The sequence below is a fragment of the Chlorocebus sabaeus genome, chromosome 10 (genome assembly GCF_047675955.1).
Source record: "Chlorocebus sabaeus isolate Y175 chromosome 10, mChlSab1.0.hap1, whole genome shotgun sequence".
In the NCBI taxonomy this organism is placed as follows: domain Eukaryota; kingdom Metazoa; phylum Chordata; class Mammalia; order Primates; family Cercopithecidae; genus Chlorocebus; species Chlorocebus sabaeus.
Genome location: NC_132913.1, coordinates 115428542 through 115453346, shown reverse-complemented (window position 1 = coordinate 115453346; position 24805 = coordinate 115428542). Strand labels below are relative to the sequence as shown.

General features: G+C 39.3%; 1 protein-coding gene across 1 annotated transcript in view; it reads right to left on the bottom strand.

Moving 5' to 3' along the window:
* The window catches only part of DAW1 (dynein assembly factor with WD repeats 1), a 57622-nt gene that overhangs the window by 31597 nt on the left and 1220 nt on the right, over positions 1 to 24805 (bottom strand). Inside the window, exons 2-5 of the mRNA XM_007966517.3 lie at positions 11658 to 11730; positions 7050 to 7194; positions 5709 to 5767; positions 3100 to 3222 (exon numbers count right to left, since the gene is read on the bottom strand). Of these exons, the coding sequence (XP_007964708.3) occupies positions 3100 to 3222; positions 5709 to 5767; positions 7050 to 7194; positions 11658 to 11730 (400 nt within the window). The remainder of the gene's footprint in view (positions 1 to 3099; positions 3223 to 5708; positions 5768 to 7049; positions 7195 to 11657; positions 11731 to 24805) is intronic.

The following is a 24805-nucleotide window of genomic DNA, read 5'->3' as shown; positions in this document are numbered from 1 at the left end:
CGTTCATCCTCCTCAGCTTACAAAGAAAATGACGGGATTAAGAGATTAAAATAAAGACACACATAGGAAATCACAAGGATATTCATTGGGGAACTGATAAGTGTCCATGAAATCTTCACAATTTATGTTCAGAGATTACAGTAAAGACAGGTGTAAGAAATTATAAAAGTATTAATTTGGGGAACTAATGTCCATGAAATCTTCACAATTTATGTTCTTCTGCCGCAGCTTCAGCCCGTCCCTCCGTTTGGGGTCCCTGACTTCCCGCAACAATATGTCTCATGTCAATGTGTTTGAGAATTACTGCATTGAATCAAAGCTTACACCTGCCCTAAGGTATAAAGCAGATAAACAGTAAATTTGGTTGAAGTTTTTTTTATTCTCTCTCTCTCTCCAATAAACACACACACACACACACACACACACACACTCCCTCTTATTCTTTGGTGATTGTGTTGAATTCATGCTACCGAAACCCCAGTGACCCCAAAGTGCAATGAGGAACACTGCATTCACGCATACATGAATCATCAGGCGAGGATAACTGATTGGACAAGGGGGTTTTTCATCAGGGGCTCTTGGTAGAATTCAGTTGAAGGGTCAAAAAGTATCCTTCACCTCTCCAACAAGAGAAAACATCATTCTCAGATAGACGCCCAAACACATCACGTTTGTTAAGTAGACTATTAAAGGATACGGCGTTATTTTATAGAGAATACCCTTTAAATAGCATTGCAATGAAAGTAGGAATTATACCAGAAGTAAAATAGTGTCATTTATAATTTCAATAAAATCTTTATCTTTTCATAGGCTGGTGTAATAAGGTATTATAAAAACTGTCATTCTCTGGAATATAAAAATGCATAGATCAAAGTTAAACTTTCTAAAACTTAATTGGAATGTTTAATCATTTTAATGTACCAATTTAAGTTTGGTGCCATCACAATTAACATGTTTTGAAAGGGTATTACATTTTTTACAGATATGATATGGGCAACCTAGATAACAAGTTTTTAAACTATAGTATAAAATGTCTATTCTAAGTGTATCAAATTTTTATGAAATTCCTCTATTCTTTCTGCCCCTACCCAGGCAATGAGTATATTACTTTATCACAAGTGTACTGTCGCATCTGCATCCTAAATGACCTCCTTGTGTCCTGTTTCTTCTACATCCAAACCCTCTGACCTCTTCTCTCTGCCAGAGCTATCCTTCCATTTAAAACATCACTTTCATTGTTCCACTTTTTGTTCCTAAACCCTTGATGGCAACTCAGTCCTACAGGACAGAGTTTAAACTCCACTGAATGCTCTGACCTCACACACTTCTGTTTCTCAACATGAAATGCTCGCTGCAGAGACTGGCCACTGAGTGTGCTTGATGAATCCCCTCCTTGAAACACCGAGCTGCTGAGGTCTCTTTGCTCTGTGCGTCCTCTCCACTGCTCACCACCTTCATCCTTCTGGCTTCCGCTTTCAGCTCACACCATCTCTAAAGACTCTCACCGGAAGAAATCACAGTGATCTCTTCTCTTAATTGTTAAATCATTTACTGTTTTGTTCTAGTCATCATAACACTATAGTAAATGAGCCACATTTATAGAACCAGCTTCATCTACGGAAAAATTCATTTAGCATGTGCAATCATGAAAACATACATGCTTGTCTAAAAAATGTATACTCCACTAGATATAAATATATATTTATTTGCCAATCTTTTCACAAGAGGGCACTGTCTTCTTTGATTATGTGTCAGCTAAGTGGAGTTCACCATTTGTCTTTCAGAAATGTTATCAAACCTCTACAATATCTAGTTTTCTTTTCTTGCAAATGGAATGAGAACTTAAAGAACTTAAACATACGTGCAGAACAATCTGAGTGCAGAATTTTTCTAGATTTTGACAGTATGCTTTCCAATTGAACACTGATCTCATCCACAACTTCATTTAGTTGTGAAACAATTTTTCAAAGATTTGCCTTATCTGTGCTTCCCTAGAAAAGGCCAGGTTTCTTTTCCACTCGTATTTTATTAGTTTATGTAATATTTAGTTAAATTACACGTTATGTTACACAATTACAATTGAAAGCACAACCAACATAAGCACATTGGTCGACAAATACAACTAACTCTTGATCAGGTTAGAACCTAACCAGTGGGAGGAGAATGCCCATTCCAGTGGGTATCTTCATTGCTACAGATGCTCAGGGTGCCGTGGGAATCAGCAGTGTGTCGTGAGGAAGAATAGAGGACACTGGGTTAATCTCCCGTCAATTATCTAGAGGTTGGTTTGAAAATATTTCTGTTTTACTTGGTACTGTTATTTAGCATGTTGGCATGTTGCCACACACGTTTTTATCCTGCCTGGCAAGACTGTCAATTAACTTCTAAATGAAGTAAACCATGCTGTGTGTGTATGTCACATTCCCCCAGAGGCACCAGCCCAGAGCTGTGAACATCAATACACAGTGCCTGTCAGAACTTCCAAGGGTTGAGAGTCAAGTCTTGCCTGAGCATGAACTCCAGCTCTCCTCTTTACTACCGTGTGATCCTTGGAAGCATACTTGAACCTTGTATTCTTTTTTTTTTTTCTTTTTTCTTTTTTTGTCAGAGTCTCACTCTATTGCCCAGACTGGAGTACAATGGTGCAATCTAAGCTCACTGCAACCTCCATCTCCTGGGTTCAAGTGATTCTCCTGCCTCAGCCTCCCGAGTAGCTGGGACTACAGGCATGCGCCACCATACAGTACATACATTAGCCCAGCTAATTTTTGAATTTTTAGTAGAGATGGGGTTTCACCATGTTGGCCAGTCTGGTCTCAAACTCCTGAGCTCAAGTGACCCACCACCTCGGCCTCCCAAAGTACTGGGATTACAGGCATGAGCCACCGCGCCTGGTCGCAAACCTTGTATTCTGTATGAGGATAGTGATAGGTAACCCAAAGACCCCTTTAAGCATTGAAGGAGGCATTTAAAAGGCTTCCAAAGCACATACCAAGCACTCAGTCAGTTTAGACCTCTTATCTGCTTCCCTTTCTCCCCAAGCAGATGGAGGGATGAATAAATGAATTAATGAACAAATACGTGAAAGGATGAACACACCCGTAAGGATTGTTGAATGCTATGGCATAAACCACATTCCTGTGGCCCTCCAGGGTATTCAGTTCCTCTCCAGATGCAGTGTCCCAGAGCTTGCACGTCCGATCGTAGCTTCCTGTGATAAAGCTAACACAAGGAATATAAACGTGTTGCAGGGAAGAATGGCAGTGTGTTAATAAACACTTCATGTTTTACCTGCAGGATAATAACTCTATTTATTATGCTGTTTGTTTGTTTGTTTGTTTGAGAGGGAGTCTCGCTCTGTCACTCAGGCTGGAGTGCAATGGCATGATCTTGGCTCACTACAACCTCTGCCTCCCAGGTTCAAGCGATTCTCCTGCCTCAGCCTCCTGAGTAGCTGGGATGACAGGTACCCGCCACCATGCCTGGCTATATTTTTGTGTCTGTTTTTAGTAGAGATGGGGTTTCACCATGTTGGCCAGGCTGCTCTTGAACTACTGACCTCAGGTGACCCGCCTGTCTCAGCCTCCCAAAGTGCTGGGGTTACAGCTGTTACACACCACGCCTGGCCTATTATGCTTTTTACAATGGAAATCATGTGTGCAGAATAAAAAGTTAAATTGAGAACAATATCTAAATTGTGATATATTCCGTTGTTCCACCCCCACCCTCACCCCACCCCCGAGACAGAGTCTTGCTCTATCGCCCAGGCTGGAGTGCAGTGGCGCGATCTCAGCTCACTGCAACCTCTGCCTCCCGAGTTCAAGCAATTCTCCTGCCTCAGCCTCCTGAATAGCTGGAATTAGAGACAGCCTCCTGAATAGCTGGAATTAGAGACACACCACCACGCCTGTCTAATTTTTATTTTTATTTTTAGTAGAGATGGGGTTTCACCATGTTGGCCAGGCTGGTCTCCAACTCCTGACCTCGTGATCTGCCCGCCTCGGCCTCCCAAAGTGCTGAGATTACAGGTGTGCACAACCACACCTGGCCTATATTCTGTTTAAGAAATGAATGGTTCCTTTAACATTCTCCTACAGGAATAGTGAGTCGAGTATAATGTAAAATAGCAGCATCTTAATCATTCCTTCAATATTCAATTAGGAAAGAGACTTTCTTTTTAAAATATCTCTGAAATCAAAATATTGCTTCAAAAGTAAAATAAAAATATATTTCCCCAGCACAGAAAACAATCCACAAAATTGAAAAGCCAGTCTGAATGTCAAGTGGTAACAAGAAAAGGTGAAGAAAAGTCTAATAGCAAAACTCAACTAAACAGGCAGGTTGACAAGACAAGGTATCTTTGATTTCTCCTAGGTATTTTCCTTCTACCATCTTCTCCCACAGACTTTCTCTACCTTTGGATAGATGCAAACACACATTTGCAACTATACACATATATACTATAGATACTTTTATGGGTTGAAATATAAGCCCTCTAAATTTATATGTTGAAGTCCTAATCCCCCAGAACCTTAGAATATGAATTTATTTGGAAATAAGGTCATTACAGATATAATTATTAACAGTTAAGTTAGGGCCGGGCGCGGTGGCTCACGCCTGTAATCCCAGTGCTTTGGGAGGCCAAGGCAGGCAGATCACCTGAGGTCAGGTGTTCGAGACCAGCCTGACCAACATGGAGAAAATCTCTGCTAAAAATACAAGAAATTAGCTGGGCGTGGTGGCAGGCTCCTGTAATCCCAGCTACTCAGGAGGCTGAGGCAGGAGAATCGCTTGAACTTGGCAACTGGAGGTTGCAGTGAACCAAGATCACGCCATTGCACTCCAGCCTAAGCAACAAGAGTGAAACTCTCTCTAAAAAAAAAAGAGTTAGTTAAATTAGGATGAGATCATGCCGCAGTAGGGTGGGCCCTAATTCAATACGTCTATATAAGAACGGGCCATATAGACACAGACACGCACAAGGAAAACCATGTGAAGATGAGAGCAGAGCTCAGGGTGATGCTTCTCCACATCAAAGATGACCGGCAAACCACCAGAAGCTACAGGAACTGTGGAACAGCTTCTTTCCCATGGCCTCAGAAGGAACTGACCCTGATGACACCTTGACCTCTGACCTCTAACCTCCACAACTGTGACACAATAAATTTTGGTTGTGTAAGCCACTCCGTTTGTGCTACTTTATTATGGAAGCCCTAGCAAACTGCTTATTGTATGTCTATTTTATGTTTATTTTATGTCTGCAGGTCAAGAGGAGGCTTCTCCCTCATCTCTCCTACCTAGCATGTCAGCTCCCAAGCTGATCACAGCCATGCTCTCAATAGAGACTTGAAGCTGCTGTTCGCCATACCCCAAACCACTGACCTAGATGGAAAACGCCTGCTCTGAATAGACTGATCACAACCAATCAAGTTAGATATGAGGCCACCCTGCCCGACTCATTTCTGAGTTGAGTTCTTCACAAGCTACATTGCCTGAGAATCCAATATGCCTCCCAATCACTGTGGCACGAATATGACAGAAAACTTGGATTAGAATAGTGGGAGAAAGGGCTTATATTTCTCCTCAATATCCAAGAGGGTACTGAAATCAGAAAAATGAATGTATTATGTACTTAGCAAACTGGAATCTTTGATAAACACAGAAATTGGTTTCATTGCTAAAAATTAGATACAAAAAGAGAATCTTACCATGAGCCGGATTTGTTAAGTGCAACATTAGTCAGTGGCAATATATGTGCTTTGAGAACCTTCAGTGAAAGAAAACACCATTTTTTAGACTCAAGCCAAATTAAATTTAATTTGTTAGTTATAACTTCAAACCAATGAAGACATTCAATTTTGTCTTAATTAGACATCAGATTTACCTTTAGAGAGTGGTATGTGGCATCTTATTGATACCACTAAATGTTAACAATTAGTGCTATGTGGTATCTTATTGATAGCACTAATTGGTAACATTTTCTTTTACATATGGCATGTGGTTTGTACATATGTATAGACTGGGTATATAGGCAATACACTAAATATGTTTCAATCAAGATTTGACAATGTATTATTACTTTATGAATCCTGAAGCTCCTTTAGAGTCAGAATATGTCTTCTTTATCTTTCAATCCCTACAACATCTAACACACAGTGAATGTTACATGAATATTTGTTGAACGCATATACATAGATTGGACAGTCTATTAAGAGTGATTGGCTGGGCTGGGACAGTCCAAGTTATGTCTGTTACCAAAATGTAACTGTTAATAGCATGTACTTTCACTATCAAAAATATTCCCTTTGGAGAATAAATGATGAGACATGCTTGCTATATAGCTCATATTTGAAATGAAACAGTGCCACCTGCTGGACAAAGAAATGTTACAAGACTGTAACATCCTCTTCCAGAAACAAATGCCTGGATATTTTGTATCAGGTGAGTATATAACTAATAATTATATTTTATTATCATAATTATATTTAAATCATAAAAGATAAAAGCAGCGTAATATGAAGTAATTCTAAGATAATGACAAAGGAAAATTAAAAGCTTTTCTTGAAGTACTAAATGACTATATTTGCTATATTTAATCATCAAAAAACTATTTAAAAAGCATATTTACATCACATTAAAATTACATGCCATAAAAATAAATAATTTACTGAAATATGGTTTAGTTCACATGAAAGCAGAAAATATGAAATGTTGATTTGTCATAAAACACTTCTTAATGTTACTTTAACTAGAAAAAAGCTTTACTTATTCCATAACTTAAAACTATCTTAATAATAATAACCCTTTAAATTTATCATTATATGAGGAGCTGAAATCTTTATTTAACCTCTCAAGAAATAAGTGTTTTGGATTTTACTCATTCATTTAACAAATAATTATTGGGACAATCTTAGCAAACATGTGAGGCACTACAGTCAATCACTGACATGCATTTTTCATGGAAAAATATTTTTAGGGAAAGAAAAATAAATAAAATATCAGTCATTTCACTGAAATTCTTCTATCTGATATTTTTGTAAATCCATTACCTTAAAAAGATAGAATGTGTGATTGCTGTGCTGGCCAAGTTTCTCTTGTAACCTCTGTATCAAAAGTTTGACTTGCTCTGTTCGTGAAGCTGTGATTAGAGGTTCTGCCTTCTGGATTTCTTCTACTAAAGCACTGACATCAGTACTGAAATTCACCCAAAAACAAGTTTCTTTTATTTTATGTCAAAATTTGCCTATATCTTTATTACATGAAGAATTGATTGTATTGTTTCATGAAGCACACTTATAAAATGTCAAAAACATCATTATTTTTCCCAAGAGATATCGGGGGGGCGCGGGTAGAGGGATCACATAAATCAGTAAATAGATGACAGCAGGAAAGCAAGAAGCTTATAGATGATGGCAGGAAAGCAAGAAGCTTGGAATTTCTAAAACACATTTTTCCAAAGCTAAGGCTTGTTTCATGGAGGCTGTGCCAAGAGTCTAATGTTCTCACCTAGTGTTGTGGTTTGAATGTTTGTGTCCCCTCTAAAATTCATGCTGAAATATATTCACCAATGTCACAGCATTAAGAGGTGGGGCCTGAATAGGTAATTAAGTCACAATGGTGGAGCCCTCCTGAATGGGATTAGATGCCCTGATAACAAAGCTTGACAAAGAGAGTTCATCCCTTTTGCCCTTCTGCCCTCTGCCATGTGAAGACACAGCATCAAGATGCCATCCTGGAAGCAGAGTGCTGCCCTCACCAGACACCAAACCTGTGGGGGCCTTGATCTTGGATTTCCAAGACAGAACTGTAAGAAATAAATAATCCCGTCTCAGGTCTTTTTTGTTATAGCAGCACAAAATGAATGAAGACACCTAGGAAGGGCTAGTCCGTACTAGTTCTGAACATGAGCTCTTTTTCCTTCTTTCCTGTGTCTTTTGAATGAACATGTATTGAATGTTCCCAGCATCATACTTTTCACTTTACACATGTTCTCTTATTTAATCCTGTAACAATTTGCTAGTATAATGCTTTTATCGTAATTATTTTAAAGATGAAGAAACAGAGGTTCAGAAAGATTTGATTTAAAATAATTTTAGGAAAAGAGAAAAATGCCTAACCCATAAATTTAAAGAATAATAAGACTAATATTAATATTTATTACGGACTAAAATATTATTTCCCTGAAAGATAACTGGTCTGAAAAAAAAAAAGATAGATTCAAATTTCCTCTAGTATTCAAATAATTCACAGAAATTCTGAAAATGTTGCTGGTACAGAATAATATGCGTTCAAAAAAGGTTTCAATGTATATACACCATGAAGCATCCAAAATAGAGCCATTTTACAAGTCCCGTCACACACGTGTCTAGAAGATGCACTATGCAGGTTCCCCCACCTTTAACAAAGAACTCAGGCCCAGCGTCAGGCTTGGAGCTTTGTCGCCTGACAGCTTCTAGCTGCAGCTCTTTCAGGCTGCATGTTGGCATCCCGGGCCAGGGCTGCCTCTTCTCTTGGGGCTGTCCGTCCACCGCTGAGCAGGGGCAGAGCAAGAGCCTGGCCTTTTCTCTCTATAAGGCACTCCTCTAGCTGGTAAGTTTTGCTCCTGAGCTCCTCCAGAGCTTCTCTTCCTTGTCCCGCCTCCTTCATCGAGGTCAGATGGCTCCTCCTGCCTGATACTGCTTCTGCTTCATACCCTGGACTGTCACAGTTGTCACTGCCCAATAAACCTTTGACTCACCCACCTCTGTCTCAGTATCCACTTCCCATGAATGTGGCCCTTCATAAGTATCCCCCTCTTCACCCCATCAACAAACATTAAGTTCCAGTTTTGTGCAAGGCACTGAGCTAGGGACCTGCTCATTCAATTGACATTTATTGAGTTGGTACTATTGCTTTAGCACTGGGTGTGTAAAAGATATGGTCCCAGCTCTCAAGAAACATAATCTATTAGAGTAAGAGTGAATATTTTGAAAAAAATGAACCAGGGACCATCCATAATAATGACTTGGATAAACCCTGAGATATTCCATTGTCAAAAAGATAATTAATTTCACAAGAATTAAAAGGGTAAAAATGCTCCTTTGAAAAGTTTTTAATAACTTGTATAAAAACAGATTTCCTTGCAAGATCCAAATTAACCAGATAACCTAAACACTCCAACCCTGTAGGATTTTCATGCAATAATTCCAGCATGTCATCTACGGTGCCAGTGTTTTTACAGGCACAATACTTTCAGATTCTTGCAAAAACTAGAAATAAAATTCATACTTTTCTGAGACATTTATTTACTTTCTCCTATCACCAAAAGGTCATGTTTATGAGTGGCTAGTGCCTTACATCTCCTCAGGAAAGCATAGCACAATTGAGTGACTATAGCTAATATGAAGCCCTTCAAAGTATTGAGTGCCTGGAGTCAGAGCCCACAAGTCCTTTTTGAAATCACCTAATAATTCATACTTTTAAAATATAAAAAACTGTGGTTTTGCAGAATGTCTAGCTGGAGGTTATTCTCTCATATAGAAGCTTATCTGTACCACTTGTGTGATATCCTATGTTGCACAAGTTGTCTCTCAAACTAGACAAAAAGCCTATCAAGTCTAGGGATTATGATTAATATCTTTATAGCCTCTTATAGAATCTAACCCAGATTAGATTCTTAAATATATGTTGAAGGCACATGTACATAATTGCTGACTAAATAAACGAATGTCTAACAAAGAAACTTTCTGCATGCTAGCATAATCACACAAATCAATAACATGTTCCATTTATAAAAATTACAGGTTGGGTTTGATATTAGGCCTCAATGTTCCTGAAAATAACAAAGACTGTTGTATTCAATGACACTATCTGTGCCACTGTTTATTCTTTGACTTTAAAAAAAAAAATCAATTGACTACCTTTTTTGTGCCAAGCACCTGAAATAAGACTTGGACCCTACATAGACCACCATCCTCTGAGCCATGCCCCACCCCCACCCTAGACAGGTTCCAGAATCACCAAACCTCTCAAGTGGCAGCGGCTCCAGGATTGAGAGAGCCCCTGTCTCATCAGCTATGGTGCCAAGGGGACTCATCACAAAACTAGAGAGTAGCCCATATCAGACAGGTCCTTTTGCTTACAGTCTCAGGCCACAAACCTAAAACACAACATTTTTGTTTTCTTTCTTTTGCAATTTTCACCCATTGAGATTATTTTCACCTTATGTGAACTTAGGCTCTCACAGGATAATCACTAGTCTGACTCTCTCTTGAAGTAGGATTTTTGTTTGTTTGTTTGTTTGTTTGTTTGTTTACAAAGACAGGGTCTTGCCATTTTGTGTTGCCTGTGCTGGTCTCAAACTCCTAGCCTGAAGTGATCCTCCTGCCTTGGTCTCCCAAGGTGCTGGGATTACAGGTGTGAGCCACCACACTTGGCCTTGGTCTTGGCCTTGAAGTGGAGTTTTGTATGAGATTTCTTTTTTTGTTGTTTTTTTTTTTTTTTTGAAGACAGAGTCTCACTTTGTCACCTAGGTTGGAGTACAGTGGCGCGATCTCAGCTCACTGCAACCTCTGCCTCTTGGGTTCAAGCAATTCTCCTCTCTCAGCCTCCTGAAGAGCTGGGACTACAGGCATGCACCACCATGCCTGGCTAATTTTTGTATTTTTAGTAGAGACAGGGTTTCCCCATGTTGGCCAGGCTGGTCTTGAACTCCTGACCTCAGGTGACTGCTGCCTCGGCTTCCTAAGGTGCTGAAATTACAAGTGTGAGCAACCATGCCCAGCTATTTGCATTAGATTTCCTTAAGAGAATGAACTCTGGGCATTATTACATCACAAGGGTTTCCTCTGGGCTCATACCACGCTTCAGTAATAGAGATTAGGGCTCCTTGTTCTGCCCCATGGCAATTAATGAGGAGGAATATATGCAGTCAGCCTGAAGAAGTATTTAATAAGAAAATAACAGGCTCAGTAACATTCTTAAAACTCAGTAACAAGTACTTCTCAAAAATGTAAAGGTCACTGGGTGGGCGCAGAGAATCGCTTGAACTCAGGAGGCGGAGGATGTAGTGAGCCGAGATCACGCCACTGCACTCCAGACTGGGCAATGAGAGCGAAACTCTATCTCAAAAAAAAAGAAAGAAAGTAAAGGTCAGCAAAAATAAGGGAAGTCTGAGAAACGGTCGCAGCTTAGGGAAGCTTAAGGACACATGATGGCTAAATGTCATGTGGGATTCTGGATGGAATCCTGGAACAGAAGTAAGGAATTAGGGAAAAACTAAGAAAAACTGAATAAAGTGGGCTTTAGCTAATAATTATGTATCACACTGGTTCATTAATCCTAATAAATGTACCTCACTAATCTAAGATGTTAACATCAGGTGAAACTGGGTGTGGAAACTCTACCTTCACAGCCTCTCTAAAATTATAAACTGAAAGGTTTATTTTTTTAAGACCTTAGAAAAAAAGAAAAGAGCGATGACCCTTTTCCCACTTCCTCTTCATTCAGCAAGAGCCTCAGGTACAACTCCCTGAAACAAACAGAAACTGATACACCACAGAAGAACAATTTTTTAAAAACAGCGTATTATCTGCAGTTTATGCAGTTCATCCACACATCACTCTGTGTCAAGCCTTTCCCAGTGAACATTTGCTTGCTGAATCCTACAGCTAACTTACCTGGGACCAAGATCAAGCAAATCTATTGACTTCGTCTTTAATTCTCCATGTTTTTCATATTCCAACATAATTCCTATAGAAATAAACAAACATGTTATAAAAACACTTACGATGACCACCTATGTCAAAAGTTAACCTACGTTGCCACAGTTTTTTCCACTTTTATGTTTTAAATGTTTAATTTTTTAACAAAACATAAGCAGTGATATCTAGTTCCAAAACAAGATCATGTAGACACACTTTTCCCCGGTCCTTCCCTCTAAATTTAACTAAATACCCTTGAAATTGTCCAATAGACAATGATAAAATAATAGAAAGATAGATGGAAGAAGGTAGACTGGCTATGGGTTTCAGGGCTTGAGGAATGACTACGTGGTGAGATTCCTGGATTTTCTTTTTATCACTGCACCCCACACCCCAAAACTAGGACAAGAGGGCCCTAATCCCTGCACCACAAATGGGGCCTCTGCAAGCAGTTTGATCCCATAGTGGAAGCTTGGAGCTGGTCCAGTTCCCGTTGCACATGCTGGGCCCCAGCAGGCAGTCGGATCTGGCTTCAGCCCCATCAAGAAAATCCTGGGACCTCCCAGACCCCGCTCCACAGCCAGGCCATTGGTGGATGGTCCTCTCCACTTGCAAAAGGGGCAACAGTTACATTCAGGGATGTCTCAGACCTCAGTCCACACCTAGGCACTGAGGCAACCTTAGCAAAGCTCTGCGTCTCCCTGTCTTCCAGCCAGCAGCACAATCAGGCCAGAAGTGACCACCAAGATCACTCAGTGACCCCCGGCCTACTAGGGAAGTATCTTCTGCCCCCTGCAGGTGGCGCCAGCAGCGACTGAGCAGGAGCCTTAGCAGTACCCGAAAAAACAAAGGACAGTGACGTTGCAAGGGCCTAGGAAACTACACGGACACCATGGGAACTAACGCCCGCAAAAGTAGCCCAAGAACACATATGCCAAATCTAAGCAGATTTTGCCAAATTAGAAGGTTTAGACAGGATCAAGGATCCCTGTAATAATCAAAATGTCTAGGATACAATTTTTTTTTTTTTTTTTTTTTTTTTGAGACCGAGTTTTGCTCTTGTTGCTCAGGCTGGAGTGCAATGGCACAATCTCGGCTCACAGCAACCTCCACCTTCCAGGTTCAAGCGAATCTCCTGCCTCAGCCTCCCTAGTAGCTGGGATTATAGGCGCCCGCCACCATGCCCGGTTAATTTTGTATTTTTAATAGAGACAGGGTTTCTTCATGTTGGGCAGTCTGGTCTCGAATTCCCGACCTCAGGTGATCTGCCCGCCTCGGCCTCCCAAAGTGCTGGGATTACAGGCATGAACCACCATGCCAATGTTTTGAAAATCATCTATTGTATCAAGGACAATCAACAAACACCAATACCAAGATGAATCAGAGGTTGGAATCATCTGACGAGGACTTTAAAGAAGATATTATAAAAATCCTTCAATAATCATTTACAATTTCACTTGAAACAAATGAAAAAATTGAAAATCCCAGGAAATATTTATTAAGCCAAATGAGGATTATAGAACTGAAAAATACGATAACAAAAATAAAAAACTTGCTAAGTGGTGGGGGGAGGGGGGAGGGATAGCATTAGGAGATATACCTAATATAAATGACGAGTTAATGGGTGCAGCACACCAACATGGCACATGTATATATATGTAACAAACCTGCACGTTGTGCACATGCACCCTAGAACATAAAGTATAATAAAAAAAAAATTAATTTTAAAAAAAGAAAAAAAAACTTGCTAAGTGAGTTCAAAAGTAGAGATGACAGAGAATAGAATCCGTGAACTTGAAGATGGATCCATAGAACATATTCCATCTGAACAGCCCAGTGCTAATAAAAACTGAACAGAGCCTCCTAACCACTTTATTCTACTACCTCTGTCTGTGGATATAAACTAGTACATCTCAAAAATTTGGCTTCAGGATCACCTTACACTCTTAACAATTATTTAGGACACCAAAGGGATTTTGGGTTTTTTCCATTATTAAAAACTAAAATTGAGAAATTTTAAAATATATATTAAGTAAAATAACAATAATTCACAGCATGTTATTTTTATAAAATTTTTGTAAAAATAACTATATTTTCATGACCCTAAAAAGAGTAAGAAGAGTAGCACTTTTTTATACTTTCTCAAATCTCTAATATCTGGTTCAAGACACTGGATTCTCATCTCTGCTTCTGCATTCAAGCTGCTGTTAAATATTTTTGAAAAGTATAAGAAAAGAATGTATTCAGACACTGATATGTAGTTGAAAATGAAGGAATATTATAATTGCCCTTTTATATCATGGTGAACATTTTTTGATATTATATTAAAACTCAACAAATGGTAACTTCTTAAAATTAGTTGCGATATAGAATCTGAAATCATATTAGTGAACTTTTCCATATACTTGCATTAAACCCCATTGGTCTATTTCACACTTTTGATGGATCTTTTATTCATGCATGATCCATGCATAATCGTGGACCGAACATTTGAAAAATACTGATCTACTAAGTTATGCATATCTTGTAACTGTTGACTTATTTCATCACACAATATCAGAAAGTAACATTTGCCACTTTCACTACCAATTTTTATCATAAGAAAACGCTTACTGTTGGTAAGCTGTCAAGATTATGGTGGTAAACAAAAGTTTTCTGAACTTACACTTTTTGCTTGAAAGCTAAAATATATCACTAGCAAGAAATGTTGATATTTTTGCTTGAAAGTTGTGGGCTCACATTCTTCATTTTCAAGAAAATGTCTACCAAATGTCTGAGTCTGAAAACCATATTGTTTCTCAGTCAGTCTTTCAAGTAAAAATGCTTTTCCATGAAAAAAAGTTGGCTCATCTCAGAACTCAAACAACCACCTATATTTTCCTTAAGACAACTGTATTAGTTTGTTTTTATATTGCTATAAAGAACTTCCCAAGACTGGGTAATTTATAAAAGAAAGAGGTTTAATTGACTCACAGTTCCTTATGGCTGGGGAGGCCTCAGGAAACTTACAATCATGGTGGAAGGAAAAGAGGAAGCAAGGCACCTTCTTCACAAGGTGGCAGGAAGAGAATGAATGCAGGAGGAACTACCAAACAATTATAAAACCATTAGATCTCGTGAGAACTCACTCACTATCATGAGAACAGCATCGGGGAACCTCCCCTTGATCCAATTACCTCCACCTGGTCTCTCCCTTGACACGTGGGGATTGTGGGAATTATAATTCAAGATGAGATTTGGGTGAGGACACAAAGCCTAACCATATCAACAACTATCAGACTTCACACTAGAGCAGAAGTGCTTTCTTAGTACTTCCTATTTGATCACCTGGAATACTCAAAATACATGCACTCCCATGTTAATGTTTTGCTATATTAATAATTTTCACTGTTTCATCAAGGAAATCCTCAAGCAAAACTAGGTTGTTCTGTTGGGATTTTTTTTTTGTTTTTTCCTATTGTGAGTGTGTGTCAGTGAAGAAGAAATACAGTGACCACCATTAGAGTTTGGTGCCACTGCCTCGATTTGTAGTAAGGCACCAGCAGTTTCACCTTCCATTGCTTCTGCACCATTAGTGACAATGTCAGCACAGTGTAGAAAAGGAAGTAACATCTTATTGTTACTAGGAAAAATAAGTTTGACCTTGAGACCCTGCTGAAAGTGTTCAAGGGTGCCCAGGAGTCCTCCACAGTTTGAGAATCACTGCTATAGACCATAGTTTGGTATAACAGATATAATTCCAGCAGTATTTCAGATCAAGGGAAAATAGGAAATGTTGCCAAAACACTCTATTTACTTTTCAAAAGCACTGAGTCATTAAGAAAGAATGTGGCAGAGGCCAGGTGCAGTGGCTCACACCTGTAATCCTAGCACTTTGGGAGGCCAAGTGGGCAGATCACTTGAGGTCAGGAGTTTGAGACCAGCCTGGCCAACATGCTGAAACCCCATCTCTAATAAAAATACAGAAACTAGCTGGGCACGATGGCAGGCGCCTGTAATCCCAGCTACTTGGGAGACTGAGGAAGGAGAATCGCTTGAACCCAGGAGGCGGAGGTTTCAGTGAGCCAAGATCACACCACTGCACTCCAGCCTGGGTGACAGAGTCAAACTCTGTCTCAAAAAAAAAGAAAGAAAGAAAGAAAGAAAAGAAAAAGAATATGGCAGAGTTGAAAAGTGTATACTTGGCATCAGATAGATCCTCAACCCCTTACTTCTGTCATGATCTAGCAAATGTCAATTTTCTCATCTATGAACCTAGAGTTTGCTCGTTGAGATTAAATAAGATGTATATAAAGCACCTGGAATAAAGTCTTAATGAACAGTGCTTATTTTCTAGCTATTAATCAAATGCTACCTTGGGGCATATCCTACATGGTCACCTTGTATTACTTAAATTGCATTTATGCCTTCTTTTTCCAGTGAGATTGTAACATCTTTGAAGAAGGAAGCATATCCATGTCCTATGCTTCCCTATATTCCCAAAAAGATCCTTCTCAGGGCAAGTCATGATTTAAGCACAGCAGGCCTGTGATTTTTGTTTAGGTTCAAGTACAAGCAACACGCTCAGATTCCTCTCTGGATTCCATTTCTCTATCAAAAGTGCCTGCCCTTATCCAGTGTCTTCATGATCTTTCAAAACGCTCTAGCAGTGCTTGTTGAATACCTGAACTAACTGGTAGATGACAGGAAGACCGTCCTCAAATTGCTTAATGCATTTCACATTCTCTGTCCTTATAACATGTGGCCTTTCAGAAATAATCAATACTATAAACAATATATCCTCCTTCCTCAAATATACCCTCTTTAGGTTTTTTATAAAATCTCTTCTTCTCTTTTTCCAATCACTTTGTTATTTTTTGTTCCCCTTTGTCCTCTTTTGCCTGACCTTTAAACACTAAGCATCTTTAAACTTCAGGTCTACAGATTCTTCTCTTCTCACCTTACATTCTTTCCCTATGTATATTCATCGGTTCCATGGCTTTAATTACAATCAACATGCTAACTATTAATCGCAAATCTCCAGTCTATATCTCCTCTGAGTTCCAGATACATAGATGTCTCCCGACCACCTCAAAGAGTTCAGGATCTTCTCCTTCAATGCTGCTTCTCCTCTGGAGTTTCTACCTCAGAGTCGGACATCACTACCCACTCAGCTGCACAGCTATGATCTCTCGAAAGGAATGTTTCTCAACCCTGTCTTGCTGCACGGATGTGCTGAAAGCTAAACAGGAAATCCAAGCAGCTGTTGCATAATGAACTGCAAGATTTTGGAACAGAAAAGTAATTCAAAATGCTTATAATGACTCAAGAAACTGTCTAGAACACTACAACACAGCAAGCAAATGCTACTTAGAGGACAGTTTGGCATAATTTTGTTTTGGTTTTTATCCCCCCAAAAAAGTAGTTCCTTTGTACTAAAGACCTGAAACCAAACTCTACTCTCAAAAGTAAACTTAAAAAGAAAAAAAGAAAGATTCTGTGGAGAGTCAACCAGTATTCAGAGTGAAAAAAAAACTTTTCACATTAAACTTTTCAGCAAAATATGGACATTACAGCATTGTTAAAATATTTTTAAACTTAACTGTGTGCCACATGTTATAAAAAAGATTTAAGGTGCTTACAAAAGATGAATAGAATATAAAAAGCTAAGACTGGAAGAAGATAAGAAAGAGATACTGTACCCATTGAAGATACAGTTAATGGCAAGATCACATATCACATTTATAATTGCAAAGAAAATTACTGAATATCCAAATATAGAATTAACAAGAAACGTGCAAGTCCTAAATGTACTATTGAATATAAAAGAAAATTGTGATAAATGAGGAGACACATTTCTGGATGAGAAAACCCAATGCTGTAAAGATGTCAAATTTATGAAGTTAATGTAATTTAAATGATTTTACTTTTTGAAATATGAAAATTTACTCTACCAGATATTACAATGAACTATAAAAAAATAAAGTGTGGTTTTGATACAAAATTAGATCAGCATAATCATCAATTTTGATTATCTATGCATCAAAATTTAAAAATAAAATGAAGGTAATATTTCAAGTTAATAGAGAAAGAAGGTATTGTTCAATAAATGATGTGATAATATTTCAAATTAATAGAGAAAGAATGTATTGCTCAATAAATGATATAATAATCAGTTAGATTTTTGAAAACTTAATAAAATAGATTTCTGCCACATACAATGTACAAAAATATTCCAGGTTGATTACAAATTTTAATATTAAAAATAAAATATAAAATATTCTAGATAATACAATGTATTTGTCTCTTAGTGTCTGTAATCACCTTTGTAAGTACATGAAATACAATAGCTATAAAAGAAAAAATTGACAAATTTGTCTAAAAGAAATTGTAAGCTTCTGTACAATAAAAGATGCCACAAAGTTAAAGGCAAATAATAATCAGCAAAGAAGTTTGAACCATAAACACAAAGCTTTAAGAACTTAATATAAATAACTCCAAAAATGATTTTTAAAAAGAATTTTGGACAAAAGTCAGGAGCAGTCAATTTACAAAGACAGAAAATGATCAATAAACAAACCAAAACAAAAAGTCCCGAACTTCATTATTAAGAAAAAATACAAAACAGAATAGACATAAGTTTTACCCATCAAATTAGCAAAGATCACAAAGACTGATAATATTCAACATCAGCAGCTTGAAGACACAGGCACTCTGACATGTCAGGTGGCTCCTTTCAAGTCATGATTGCATCTTCAGGGGGATGAGGCTGATCTTAGCTATTCCTTGATGCATTTTCCATTATTTGGCTATACACAAATATTTTATTAAAGTAAGAGAAGCTAGGCATGGTGGCTCATGCCTGTAATTCCAGCACTTTGGGAGGCCAAGGCGGGCAGATCACTTGAGGCCAGGAGTCTAAGACAAGCCTGGCCAACATGGTGAAACCCTGTCTGTACTAAAAATGGAAAAAATTAGCCAGGTGTGTTGGCATGCCTGTAATCCCAGCAACTTGGGAGACTGAGGCACGAGAATCATTTGAACCCAGGAGGCAGACGTTGAATGAGCTAAGATTGTGCCATTACACTCCAGCCTAGGCAAAAATAAATAAATACATTAATAATAAATAAATAAATAAATTTAAATTTAAAAAGTAAGAGAAAAATAAGAAAATAGAAAAAATGATAGGGATCGACATTTTTCTTTTCCATTTTGTCTGAGTCTTGCTCTGTTACCCAGGCTGCAGTGCAGTGGTACAATCAACACTCACTGTAGCCTCGAACTCCTGGGGACCCATGCGATTCTCTTGCCCCATCTTCTTGAGTAGCTAGGACTACAGGCACATGCCGCTATGCCCAGCTAATTTTTTAATTTTTTGTAGAAACAAGATCTCACTATGTTTCTCAGGCCAGTCTTCAACTCCTGGGCTCAAGCCATCCTCCTGCCTCAGCCTCTCAAAATGCTGGGATTAAAGGCATGCACCACCATGCCCAGTTGATCAGCATTATCAGAAGATAAATCCTTGAAGATCAAGATCTCTACAAAGCTATTTGAAAATTCAAGAAAGATACATACTTTAAACATACAAAGTCTGTATCAATGCAAAATGCCATTATCATCAAGGGAGTGTTTCTTTCTGTACTATAATTTTAGATTTTTTGCATTATATATGAGGGTATTTAATATGTGCTATTAATTATTGAGGAAATAAATGCTTGCATAAATAAATAATGTACACAATGAATAAGCAATATAATAATAATCTGTAACTCAGAGAAAGGTTGGAAAGAATTAGCACCTGGTAGTACACAGAGTATGATCTAATACCCTAAGGAAATGCATTTTTAACATTTTAGCAGATAAGTTAACAAAAGTCTGCTTTCTTTATTCACTACTTGTTTGTAATAAAGTAAAAAGTTCAAAGTCTTTAAGTTGACTACTAAAAGTTCTTTGGGATGCTGTACAAATGGATCTAGAAAATAAAGTACAAAATTTAAACATGTACATTTGACTGCTTCACTGTGACAAAACCTCTAGGCCAGGGGTCCCCCCACCCCACTGGGCCATGGACCAGTACCAGTCTGTGGCCTGTTAGGACCCGGGCCACACAGCAGGAGGTGAGTGGCGGGCGAGCAAGCATTACCGCCTGAGCTCATTCAGCCTCCTATCAGATCCGCAGCAGCATTAGACTCCCATAGCAGCACGAATCCTATTGTGAAGTGTACATACAGGGGTCCAGGTTGCACACTCTTTATGTGAATCTAACTAATGCCTGATGATCTCAGGTGGAACAGTTTCATCCCGCAACCATACCCCTGGTCTGTGGAAAAATTGTCTTCCATGAAACCAGTCCCTGGTGCCAAAAACGTTGTGGAACTTTGATCTAGGCAATATGTTCATCCCTCTCATGATTAGTGAACTCCAATATGAGCAAAGGCTGTGATATGTGTCATGAAGAATAAAAACAGAAAACAAAGAGTCTGGGAGCAGTGGCTCACGCCTATAATCCCAGCACTTTCGGAGGCCAAGGCAGGTGCATCACTTGAGGTCAGGAGTTTGAGACCAGCCTGGCCAACATGGTAAAACCACATACCTACTTAAAATACTAAAATTAGTTGGGTATGATGGCACATGCCTGTAATCTCAGCTACTCGGGAGACAGAGGTAGAGGTTGCAGTAAGCCAAGATTGTGCCACTGTATTCCAGCCTGGGTGACAGAGCAAAACTGTGTCTCAAAAATAAAAATTAAAAATTAAAATAAACAAAGATGCTGCCAGAAATACATGCTTTTCTTCAGTGATTGTTTCCCATCGTATCTTAATAATCTTGATTTTCCCTTGATTGTGCATTATTCAACAAATCTAATTCCCAAAACACTTACGTAAGAAGCTTCTATTCCTCAAATTCTTCAATACATTAAAAGGGCATGCTTCAAATGATACTAGTATTCTTTACTTAGATTATATATTCAATCAACAGAAATCATTAAAGTGCTCAGAATGTTAACTAGATTAGTTAATGTTGACTTAATTCCTTCTCCTGGTCAAAGAACTATGGACTTCACACAATAAACAAAATACAAAAATTGTCACAACTGAGTCAGCTGAAAAGCACATAGTCAACACCCACTTTTCCCAAAGCAAAGAGCTTATGAATTAATAAATGTGACCAAGATGGAAAGGAATGTCCCAAGTTTGGTTAGCCATGTTACTGGCATGTACATTTAGCCTTTGGGAATGTAGGTAGGGAGAGGGATAATTCAGTAGATAGCAGCAAGACAATGCCCCTGACCTATACGTTATCCAAAAGAAAGTGGGAGGGCGAAAATTAGAGGATTGGGAGGCAAAACAAAACTGCTCTATAGGCAGAAGGGATGAAGGTAGCACGGGAATGATTCAGTGGAACGATTTTTTCCTATCTGATAATGCCATTATTGAAACACCCACCTGCTATTCAGTAGTATCTTGGAAACTTGCATATGATTTGGCTCACCAAAGATTGGAATTCAGAAATTAAATGTCAAGCATGCTAAGTAATATGACCTCATTACAAGATAGGCATTAAGGCAACAGTCGCAAGCATGAGTCAAGAGAATTACATGAGCCTAAGATCGCTACAAGAATCCTAGGCTTGGCTGGGCACGGTGGCTCATGCCTGTAATTCCAGCACTTTGGGAGGCCAAGGTGGGCAGATTATGAGGTCAGGAGATCCAGACCATCCTGGCTAACACGGAGAAACCCCGTCTCTACTGAAAATACAAAAAAAAAAAAAAATTAGCCAGGCGTAGTGGTGGGTGCCTGTAGTCCCAGCTACTTGGGAGGCTGAGGCAGGAGAATGGCATGAACCCAGGAAGCAGAGCTTGCAGTGAGCCAAGATCAGCCACTGCACTCCAGTCTCGGTGACAGAGCTAGACTCCATCTCAAAAAAAAAAAAAAAAAAAAAAAGTAAAAGAAAAGAATCCTAGGCTTTTAGAGCTGAAGTAGATCAAACATCGCTTATCTGGCCCTTTCACATTTCAAGAAGAGTTTGAGGCATTCTGCTTAACACACATCATCTCATTAAACTCCCTTATTCAACAAAAACATTAATGTCATTTTATGCACCAGGCTCTCCTCTGGGTGCTAGAGATAAGGAGTAAACAAAATAGACAAAGTTTCTACCTTCATCAATCTTTTATTCTCAGTAAGCAAAATAAATGAGTAAAATAATGATGAGTTAGAAAAAGATAGCCCCAAGGAGAAAAGACAAACCAGGGAAAGGGGCTGTGAAATATCATGGAAAGAAGATAGAAATGTTCAGAAAGGAGTCATCTAAGTCTTCACTTTACACACTGTTGAGGAAAGAGTTTAAAAAGCTGGGGCACTAGCGATACAAATGTCCAAGGGTAGGTTATTCAAGGCAGAAAGAACAGCAACTGCAGACCCTGGGTGGGAACACCTCTGCCCCATCCAAGGAACACCAAGGAGAGGAGTGTTGCTGGAGAGAAAAGTCGAAAGTGGTGAGGTCAGGGAAGCAACGGGGTGAGATTTTGCAGCGCCTTGGGGATCACGGCCCTTTTACTTTAAGCGAGCTGCGAAGCCATTGGAGGGCTGGAGCAGAAGAGTGACATGGTCATATTATGCTCTAACAGAACCACCCCATTGCCATATAGACTGAAGAGGGGCAAAGGTGGAAGGAAGCTTTCAAGCTAAAAAGAATGGTACCGGTCAGGTAGGAGAAATTGTTGAATTCTGCATATATTTTGAGGGCAGGACCAGCAGGATCTGTTAGTGGATGTGGAGATGAGAGAGAGGAGACAAGGAAGAGTTCAAAATGTCTGACATGAGCAAGTGGAGAAATGGAGCTGCAATTTGCTGAGATGGGGGAGACCATGGGAGACCCCCATCTGAGATGTACGGTGGACATTCAAATGAATGTGGCGAGTGGGTGGTTAGGTACTCAGGACTATGCAGGATGGTTTGTTTTTTGTTTTTTGTTTCTTTTTTTTTTGAGACAGAGTCTCGCTCTGGCACCCAGGCTGGAGTGCATTGGTGCAGTCTTGGCTCACTGCAACCTCCACCTCCCAGGTTCAAGCAATTCTCCTGCCTCAGCCTCCTGAGTTGCTGGGATTACAGACTCGCACCACCACACCGGGCTAATTTGTATTTTGTATTTTTAGTAGAGATGGGGTTTCACCATGTTGGGCAGGCTGGTCTCAAACTCCTGACCTCAGGTGATCCGCCAACCTCAGCCTCCCAAAATGCTGGGATTACAGACGTGAGCCACGGCGCCCAGCTTCAGAATAGTTTTTAAGCCTTGAGAATGGATGAGACTGGCTAGTGTATGAGCGTAGATAGAAACGGGAAATCCAAGTTTGGTGCTCTAGGGCGCTCCAACATTAAATAATCAAAAAGAAGAAGAGGAACCAACAAGATGGACCCAGAAGAAGTGACAGCGAGACAGGAAGGAAAATAGAATATGTGTCCTGGAAGCCAAAGAAAAGCACAGCGGTCAAATGGGTCGAATGCTGCTGTCAGGTCAAGGCAGGCAAGGACTGTGGCTTGGCCAGTGGATTAGCAATGGGAATGTCATTGGAGATCTTGAAGTGGGCAGTTTCAGTGGGGCAATCAGGGTGAAAGCATGATAGGAAGGGAGGACAGCACCTGGGGAGAGTATTCTTCCAAAAAGGTTTCTTTCCTCTGAAGAGAAAGAATCGAATAAGATAAGCAGCTGAAAGGGTCTAGTAGACCTGTGAAGTGGTGCTGTTGTCACCATGTACCCATGCTTTGACAGAATAAAACAAATTGCCCAAGTTTTTTTTTATCATTATTATTGTATATGGTGAGAATCGGTTATTCTGAACCCAAAGCCCACATCCTTAACCTACACTCCACAACAAAGGGATGAAAGCAAGAGCTTCATTCATTGGTACCCCTATGGGAAACAGCACAGGCCTATGGGCAAGAAGAGCCAAAAGATAATTGTGGAATACTTAAAGGAAACAGACTATTAGTCTTAATTTAAAATTTTCTATATACTATATACCTATGCCTAATTTAAATTTCATAGATACTCTCAGCCTGGTGCAGTGGGTCACACCTGTAATCCCAGCACTTTGGGAGGCCAAGACAGGTGGATCACTTGAGGTCAGGAATTCAAGACCAGCCTGGCCAACATAGTGAAACCCCGTCTCTACTAAAAATACAAAAATTATCTGGGCATGGTGGTGCACACCTGTGATTTCAGCTACCTGGGAGGCTGAGGGATGAGAATCGTTTGAATCCAGGAGGTGGAGGTTACAGTGAGCCAAGATTGTGCCACTGCACTCCAACCTGGGCGACAGAGCAAGACTCTGTCTCAAAAATTAAATTAATTAATTAATTACATAAAATAAATTTCTCTAGACACTCTCATATATATAGATCTTTCTCATGTTATTTTAACTGGAATTCTATGATGGAGAAAATGAGTGTCTTTTCTACAAATGTCAACTTTCCATTGGAGAAAGTAGCTGTCCAGGATTGGTCTTCCAGGGAGGCAGAAGCAGTATCCCTTAAGATTTTCAGTATTTATTCTCAGTAATTTCCATACCTGACCTCTCATCAAACACATCCATTTATCCGTACATTCATTCAACAAACATTCCTGATCTCCTATGTCCCCAAATCTCTTCTAGAAGCTGGGGATGCTACAATGATCAAAAAACACTAAGATCTTAGTTCTCACGAAGTTTACATTAAATGGGAAAGAGGCAGACATTTGAAACATAACAAGCAGAGTTTTGGATGCTGACAAATATAATTTTTAAGCACTTTATGGCATAGAGTAAAATCAGCACAGGCTACTTCGAATAGGTGGGAACGTCTCTTCGGGTGGCTGACATCGATTGAAACTGAATAAAGAAAAGGAAGCAGCTTTTCCTAGCTCTAGGGAAAGCTGGGTCCACAAAACAAACGAGTAAAAGACCCTCTCTTAAGTCTTAAAAGAACAAGCTAAAGAAGTCAGAAGTATAGTGAGGGTACACAAGTGAAGTTTTAGAAGTTAACAGGGTAGGATAAGACAAATCCCACAGGGTGCGGATTGTATTCTCAGCACGGTAGGAAACTATTGGAGATCTTGAATTCAGATTCCACTGGCTCCTAGTGGCAAATGGATTGTAGGAGATG